Consider the following 8526-nt stretch of genomic DNA (forward strand, 5'->3'; position numbering starts at 1 on the left):
ATAAAAGATAGTTTGAAGTCAACTAATTAACCACGTACAATCTCTCTCTATATAATCCTAGTATTTCAAACTCTATTATTCCAAGGCAAGGCAGGCCGCAGTGATGATAAGAAATCGTTTGATTTCCGCCCTCCGCTGTCGCAGCATCAGACCCGACGGTCCTAATCGCTGGACCACCGCCGGCAACCTCTTAAACAAGCCTCCGCCGCCGTTGCCGTCGCCGGAACAGGCTTCTAAAAGCTGGGAGGAGTGGGAATTACCAAGTTACATTAGCAGCTTTTTCATGATCGTCTTCATCGGTGGTCTCAGCGCCAAACATGAAACCATTATCGAGAACTGGGAAAGACGTACAGAAGACCCTCGAAAACCTAGTTGAACAACCCGAAGAAGATTCCGATTATTAATTAATGTTATATATCTTAATTATATGATCATTCATATGAGATTCTTCTACAATTACAATTAAGTTAGTTAGTTAGGGTTCTTGATGATGATTTACAACTTTTGGATTATAGATTCTGCTACTTTTTGTTTTATATATATATCATTACAATTATGCAATGAATTTGATTATATGTAGTTGAAAATATATGTTAAAAGGGTAAAAGTCTTTGAGTTACTTAACAATTTATTGGACTAAATTTATTTATAATTTGAATTGTTAGTTTTGAATTGATTCATTCTTTATATTTTTCAATTATTGTGCATGTAATCATTGGATTATGAACTAAATTATAATTACTCAACCCAAATTAATTAGCAACTCACTAAGAATACATTTTTTTTTTTTTTTTGCTTAATCTGTCATCTCAAATTCACATATCAGAATTTTTTTAATGTCTATGTATTTTTCTTCTTTATTTTCAAAATCCTCAAACATATTATTTCCAATATTAAATTTGATTACAAATATTACTAACAATCTATGTTTAAAAGATATCCATAATATATTATGCACAATATATTATGCATATAATTTCCAAAAGGGACGTCTCGGTTATAATCTCAATCAATAATAATTAAGGTTGATAAAAGAGAAATTAAATAAAACCACACTTTATTAATATTTAGATTATACATTAACTAACCAATTTAAAAATAACTAACAACTATTTATATTTATATATATATATATATATATATATATATATATATATATATATATATATATATATATATATATTATTCTCCTCTAATTCAAATTTATTTAAAATATATAATATTTTTAATTATATATATATAATAATTCTATAAAAAATATATAAAAAAACCTTTATATAATTTTTTTCTTTCAATTATTTATAAATATAATAATTTTAATATATATATTTATATTAATATTTTCTCATATAATTAATAAACCTCATTTGTTTCCTTATATATATAATATAAATATATAAAATAAAATCATCATATATTTTATTTTCTCCTTGTCATATATAATTATTAAGTTAAAAGTATAAATTTTAAAAAAATCATATTTATTTTTTAGTTATAATCACATTAATAGAAGTAAATTTATTTGAATTGTTTAGTTTTTATTTTATTTTATTATAATTTTACTAATTTTTATTTTAATTTAGTAAGTTAAAAATATTTTATCTATTCAAGTTTGAATCTTTAAATCGTGTTTTATCTATTCAAGGTTGAATCTTTAAATCGTGTTAAAAGTTAGGGATAAATTTGATATTTTTCATTTTCGAGATGAACCCTCAATCGATGATGGGCGGGAAGTTACAAAACCAGTCATCGATTCGGCGGGAGTAATATCGTCTTCATCTCCTTCAAATTGAAACAAAATCTGCTCAAATTTATATATTATTGCTTGTAATTCGCTAATTTTGAGCTTTTCAGTTCTACGTTACATATTGAAATTTTGTAGAATCTGATATATGGGGAAGCGAAAGAGAACTAGGGTTCCTAGAGACGCCGAGGAAGAAATAGAACAAGACGGATCTCAGGAAGACGATGAAAGATCCACAAAACACCAGAGTTTATACCAGGTATTGTTGTTTTTCGGCGCTTCTCAATGTTCCTAGTAAATGCTAGATATTGTAAATACAGTAGATCTACATATTCTAAGAATTCTTTTTTCGTATTTCATGTTTTCTGATTAATTTGTAACTTTTCTCATCTGTCTATTATGTTTGTGATTTTAGAATCACGTTCTAACAAATTGTAATGCAGGTTCTTGGTGTTGAAAAGGAAGCAACCCAACAAGAAATTAAGAAAGCATATTATAAATTAGCTTTAAGGTTACATCCTGACAAGAATCCTGATGACGAGGTTTGATTACAAGATTGTTGCTTTGGATGAATTTCTATTTTCTTCAGTCATTTATGTAACCAGTTATGTTTTTTTTCTTCTACTCTGTTAGGAAGCAAAAGAGAAGTTTCAGGGCTTACAGAAGGTGATCTCAATACTTGGTGATGAGGAGAAAAGAGCATTATATGATCAGACTGGTTGTGTTGATGATGATGTGAGTACTTGGTATTTTTTGAAATTGTATAACTTGTACTTGTTATATTTTGATAACTTAATCAAATTAAGTCATTACAAGTTGATAACTTGTTTCTCACCTAATGCAGGATCTTGCAGGGGATGTTGTTAACAATCTAAAAGAGTTCTTCAAGACAATCTACAAAAAGGTCATTACTTGATAAAGGATCAATCACTCTGATTACTACTCAACAAAAGATTGCTAAAATTTTCATAAAATTTAATTGTCAATGCAGTTAACCGAAGAAGATATTCAACAGTTTGAAGCAAACTACAGAGGATCTGAGTCAGAGAAGAATGATTTGATTGAATTGTACAAAAAGTACAAGGGTAACATGAACAGGTAAGTGAGTAAGTATTCTTACATTCCCCTCTTACCAGTAGATAAGGCTAAACATTTCACCCCCTTCCTCTGTAGGCTCTTCTGTTCAATGCTATGCTCTAATCCTAAGCTGGATTCCCACCGATTTAAGGATATTCTGGACGAGGCAATTGCTAAAGGTCTATTATACATTGTATTATTGTGATGATATAGTTTGATTTCTTTGTTTGGAACCAACAGTGTAAAACTGATGCTAATTAGGAGAAAAAAATCTGCAGGAGATTTGAAGTCAAGAAAAGTTTATCAGAAATGGTCTAAGCAAATGTCCAACATAAGACCACCTACAAGTCCTTCAAGAAGGATCAGGGCTAGGGTCAGGGGCAAGTAAGTCAATTTTCCTTTGCGGGGTGTGAAAATCTGTATTTGATTTAACGTTTCTTTGTTAGCAGCGGGACAAAGGAGGAGTCGCAAGATTTATTTGCATTAATGTCTCAGCGTCGGAGCCAGAGGAAAGATCAGTTTGATTCATTGTTTACATCATTGGTCTCAAAATATGGTGGTGGTCGAAATATAGTTGAATTAGAACCTACTGACGAAGAATTTGAAGCTGCAAAGAAGAAACTCGAAAGAGGAAAGAAATCTAGGCACAAGTAAAGTAAACTAACTGCTGCTTAGTGTCTGAGGTATTTCCGTTTTGTTTTGTTTTGTTTGTTATCGATTGAACATGGATTTTCTTGATGAAAAGAAGAAGTTGCAATCTATAAGCCAATCCATTGATATATCTTCTACTTCCATAGAAAATGTAAATTTTATTTTTATATACAGGTTCAGACTTATAAACCAATCAAGAGGCGGTTCCTCTGAACTCCTCTTGAATGTCTAACTGGTGCTCTGCCACCATTACACATGAATCAGTTTCTAAGGATGAAGCAGATCCCTTTATCAAAGAGGTCTGTTCCCTACTTGAATTCTTTAGCATTTCTGTAGTGCATTGAATATCTGGTGCAATACCCACTTGATCTATGTCATGAAGTGCAGGCGATAAATACTTCGCCACTGTCACAAACAGAGCCGACCCATCATCCAGCTCTGTTACACTCTGTACACCAAACCAAACCAAATAGTTAATCATCTAATTCTTTTGAAAACCACAATATAGCAAATTCACCTGAATCTTTCCTTTCCCGAAAGTTCGGTTTCCAATCAGAATAGCTCTGCCATTGTCATGTAAGGCCCCTGCCAAGATCTCACTCGCACTTGCACTACCCTCGTTCACAAGCACAACAAGTGGATCACGTGTTAAAGCGTGGCCATCTATCATAGTAATGGGAAACAGATTTCCCTCCCTGTCAATTGTATTCACAAGTGTCTCATTTCCTTCAAGCCAAATTTGGGCAACATCAAGTCCTGCTTTTACCAATCCCCCCTGCCAAAAAAGAAAACTTAAGAAACAAATTTTCACCACCTAACAGCAAGTATTCAAAAGGGTACCGGATTATTTCGTAAGTCTAATATGTATGATTCTACTCCTTGCTTCTCCATCTCATATATCGTGTTCTCCATATCCGTCGCAGCAGTCTGTCAAGCAAGCAAAACCGTGTCATGAATTTTCTCGAATCAAATGTCAAGAAGCAAAAAAATAAACAAAATCACATGCCTGTGAGAATGTGGCAAGTTTCACATATCCCGTCTTAGAAAGATGGCCATCTGGAGTTCTGTGTGCGATAATCGCACTTGATATAGGTGAGAATTTAATAAATTCTCGAGGTAGCTTCACCTACAAGGAAATCGATTTCATTGCAAGTTCACAATCCATACGCAATAGAAAAAAATTGCGTTCATACCTCTCTGAAACCTGATTTACTCTGCCAATCAGCAGCTTCCTGTAAATCAAATAAAAGGATTCTTATCTGTTATCGTCTTTTACAAAACAACCAAACAGGTTTACGATCTAATTACACTGTGGATTTTGACGGTTACAGTCGTCCCAGCATTCCCTCTAAGTTTACGAGCTGCTGTTTCGCTGTCAATTCCATCAAGTTTCTCTCCTGAAAGATTTCAGTTTCAACCAACTCATAACGCAACAATTAAGATCTAATACACAATCATTTAAAAGAATTTAAATACCGTTAATCTCAACCAACTCATCTCCTTGGTGTAATCCAGCACGCATAGCCGGGCTTCCATCAACACACGATAAAACAACCTGTTAGAAAAACAACTTCCCTTAAGAAGAAAACAACCAAAATGCTCAAATTTTGATATGGATTGCTTACCAAATGACCTGTTTTTGGTTCAACACTTATGAATATCCCAACTCCTTGCAGATTTCCATCACTGTTTATCCTAAAACTTTGGTATTCCTGCAAATACAACCTTATAAAATACTGTATGATTTCGAAAAATGATTTATACATTATTTGAAGATGAAGCTCACAGTAAAACCTTCGGACTGATAATCCGAGTGAAAGGATCTCCAAGAGTAGAGAGCATTCCACTGATCTTCCCGTATGCTGCATCAGCTGATTTAAGTGGAAATATTTCCACCATTGTTTGTTGTAGCTTAAGATCCCAATCTACAAGAATTCTTGTTAATGATTAATGATTCAACTAACACAATCAATCAAAGTAAGTAAAATATACCTTGATGATTGAAAGTTGGATCTACAAATGTCTCCCTGATTAAACCCCATGTTTCAATAAGAGTTCTCTGAACGGTGTTAACCTCACGAGCACGAGAAACGGGAAATGCAACAGTTAATGATTCCGCTAAAGCTGGAGAATTGGTGCAGATTGATGCGATTGCTGCTGTTGCGGCGGCGAACGAAAGTATTCCTCGTTGAATCGATGTAATCAGAGATTGATCGTTGAATTTAGGCTCCTTTTTGTCCGGTGAGATTCGGTGAAAAGGTGGATATGAGCATGATAAGAATGGTGTAGGTGGTTTTGGTAGCTTGGTGGAGGAGGTTTGAGAGAGAATGATTGAATTGAAATCGAAATTAGGGCGTAAAGAGTTCATTTTTTCTTCTTCTTCTTCTGTGAGAGAATTGGGGATGATTCTTCCATTTGAAGTGAATCTTTTCTTTGTATTTCGTCTTTGAATCTCGTCTGTGGTTGAGAATATATTTGCGTATCATAGTATCTCACTCATGGCTCTGCTATTTTATAGTTTGTTTTACTTTTTATTATATTTTTGTGGTATGAGTTTTTATCATTTTTTTTAATGTTTAAAATGCTACAAAAACAACATATGACAAACCTGGATCACATAATGAGAAACAAGATTTTAAAGTACAAACTTATATGGGGTTAGCTTTCTCTACAAAAAAAAATATATTTCAAAATTAAATTTTGATTGAATGAAAATGAAAATTACTAAATAAACATATCATTTTGTCTTACAAATTTTCTATTGTTACAATCAAATAGAACATGAATCTATTAGCCTAGGGCTATAAGGCTTGTTTGGTTATTTGAATAATTGAAAGAGGTGAGAATTTTTTTTTATAAAAATAATTTATCTAGTTATTGATTATAATATACTAAAATATTCTTAAGTGTTAATAGACTAAAATACTTTTAAAGATATATAATGATAGAAGAATACGTTATCACTAATTTATCATAGAGAATTTTCCAAACTAGTATGTGGTGTTTGTTTGAGACCATAAAAAGCATTGTAAAGCTTGTAAACTTCACAAAGCTGATGAGGAACACTCGCGGAGGCGTCGTATAAATCTCTTCATGAAGGTCATCATTCAAGATAGCATTCTTCACTTCCATTTGAGAGATTTTCCATTAGGAAACCGCAACAACAATTAAAGAATAGTTGTCATTTTCACTACCGTTTGGAAAACATGTCATTAAGGGTATTGATATATATAAATAAAATAAAAAATAATAATTTTAAATATAAGAGTATTTTAGTTAATGAATTTAGAGTAAAATGATGTTTAATTTTTTTTAGTTATTTAAATCACTCAAAATCGAACTTAACTTAGTGCTAAATTATGTTGTGAATATATTATCCCAATATTAAATTATTTTTTAAATTTGATTTTTAATATAGGTTGGGTTATAAGTCTGACTTGTTATAATGGTTAAAATCTTAATTCTTAAATTTTAAGATTTTAAAGAAGGTTAATTAGTTTAATTAAGATAAATTAGTTAAAATTTTAAAATTTAAAATTTATAATAATAAAATTGTATGAGTTTATAATTAATTTCTATTTAACATTAAAAAAATTATTATTCAAATAAATGAATGAAAAATTTATATCTAAATATATATATTTAAAAATTAAACTATAATGATTCTATATAAATTCTTAGGCAGTCCACTTGTGAAGATATCTTATGTTAGACATGGCCCATGGGACTAACTTTTATTTGGGCTTATCAACCTTTTCAAATAATCAAGCCCAATAATGATTTTGTTTCAGATTTGGGCCTGAAATAGAAGATGGTAACTAATAGCGACGTTTACCAAAAATAGTGTTGTCAAAAATAGAGATGGACACATTTAATAATTCCACAAAATTATATATATCTATCTCTGGAACAAAAGAATATGGAGAAGTTAATGTACGAGTTACTATGAATTTAAATAACGTGACATGTCGAATGCTTTCCATATATGGAAAATAACAACATAAATTAATATTTTTATATTTACTATTTTAAAACTCAGCCGTGGCTTCGGTTACATATTAGGTCTATCGAGATCTAAGCCAAGCCAAGCCAAGCCGAAGGACAAACAAATTGATCTCATCTACCTACTTAGTACTACTATTCTTTAATTCTATATGCAACAACATTTAATAAAATTATAGAATAAGTGAATTAAAAATGAATTTTGATGTCATCTAAAGAATAACTCTAGTTTCAAATAAATAAATAAAAAAAAACATTATGATAAACTGTAAGCTTGTAATAATAAGAATGAAAAAGTAATGTCTTTATAATTAATTTTAGATGTAAAGTTATAAGTTTCTTTGATTGCATTTCTCAAAGTTGATTGAATGAGATTCCTTCTTTATTTCCTTACTTTTCTTTCTTTCTCCCTTCCTTCGTCAAATCAAAAGAGAGAAAGGCAAATCCACTTACAAGACAAAATAATAATTAAAAAAATTATATAAAAAAAAGCTATAAGGTGTGGAGTTAATTAATTGAAATACATTTTCATTCCCAGTTAAATATATTGAATTTTATGAATAATAACCTTTATTTTCATTACTTTTTTCTTAATAATAGAGAATCAACCTAAGCTATATGATCTGAAGTTGTTATATATTTGTTACTTGTGGTTTGAATTTGGGTTAAATTTATCAAATTGGATTCGAACTATTAAAATTTTAATTATTCGAGGGTTTTCCCATAGACAAAACGTCTGTCTTTTTATTATTACATATCATTTTCGTTTTTTTAATTAGTTTGGCACATTTGAAAATAAAATGATTTTATAGATGTTTTGAACATACTATTTTTAGATTAAGTTTTTTTTTAGATACATGTATCCTAATTTCTTAAAGTTGGTTTGAGTAACTAAAAAAAATATGATCTAAGAAAAAGATTTGAGAAAATTCGAATAAATTTAGATTTTGTATTTTTTTTACAGAACTTCAGAACGATAAAATTTGTCTACAATTTATCAATTTTGACTTATTTATGTTTGAAATTAGGTATTTGCTCGATATATATGTATT

The 8526-nt window shown here is 30.4% G+C and overlaps 2 protein-coding genes across 2 annotated transcripts; one reads left to right on the forward strand and one right to left on the reverse strand.

Annotated features, from left to right (window-relative positions):
* The first annotated feature begins 1732 nt into the window (after nucleotides 1-1732).
* On the forward strand, nucleotides 1733-3609 carry LOC124938640 (chaperone protein dnaJ 6). The gene is made up of 8 exons (XM_047479118.1): nucleotides 1733-2003; nucleotides 2188-2286; nucleotides 2378-2479; nucleotides 2589-2648; nucleotides 2736-2842; nucleotides 2918-3000; nucleotides 3100-3205; nucleotides 3271-3609. The coding sequence occupies exons 1-8, from the start codon at nucleotides 1893-1895 to the stop codon at nucleotides 3473-3475; spliced, it is 873 nt and encodes a 290-aa protein (XP_047335074.1). The 5' UTR covers nucleotides 1733-1892; the 3' UTR covers nucleotides 3476-3609.
* On the reverse strand, nucleotides 3573-5894 carry LOC124938639 (carboxyl-terminal-processing peptidase 3, chloroplastic-like). The gene is made up of 10 exons (XM_047479116.1): nucleotides 5465-5894; nucleotides 5267-5397; nucleotides 5098-5184; nucleotides 4949-5027; nucleotides 4781-4869; nucleotides 4666-4704; nucleotides 4479-4598; nucleotides 4313-4399; nucleotides 3990-4247; nucleotides 3573-3920 (listed from the first exon to the last, which is right to left on the reverse strand). The coding sequence occupies exons 1-10, from the start codon at nucleotides 5838-5840 to the stop codon at nucleotides 3666-3668; spliced, it is 1521 nt and encodes a 506-aa protein (XP_047335072.1). The 5' UTR covers nucleotides 5841-5894; the 3' UTR covers nucleotides 3573-3665.
* Between the last annotated feature and the right edge of the window lie 2632 nt (nucleotides 5895-8526).

Source organism: Impatiens glandulifera, chromosome 5 (assembly GCF_907164915.1).
Source record: "Impatiens glandulifera chromosome 5, dImpGla2.1, whole genome shotgun sequence".
NCBI lineage: Eukaryota > Viridiplantae > Streptophyta > Magnoliopsida > Ericales > Balsaminaceae > Impatiens > Impatiens glandulifera.

Bases quoted from the DNA above. Each gene is read 5' to 3' on its own strand.
- LOC124938640 (XM_047479118.1), top strand. From the start codon at position 1,893: ATGGGGAAGCGAAAGAGAACTAGGGTTCCTAGAGACGCCGAGGAAGAA. The intron at 2,480-2,588 runs GTGAGTACTTGG...CACCTAATGCAG, and splicing joins CTGGTTGTGTTGATGATGAT to GATCTTGCAGGGGATGTTGT. The intron at 3,206-3,270 runs GTAAGTCAATTT...CTTTGTTAGCAG, and splicing joins AGGGCTAGGGTCAGGGGCAA to CGGGACAAAGGAGGAGTCGC.
- LOC124938639 (XM_047479116.1), bottom strand. From the start codon at position 5,840: ATGAACTCTTTACGCCCTAATTTCGATTTCAATTCAATCATTCTCTCT. The intron at 5,398-5,464 runs GTATATTTTACT...GAATTCTTGTAG, and splicing joins TCCAACTTTCAATCATCAAG to ATTGGGATCTTAAGCTACAA. The intron at 5,028-5,097 runs GTAAGCAATCCA...TTTTTCTAACAG, and splicing joins AACCAAAAACAGGTCATTTG to GTTGTTTTATCGTGTGTTGA.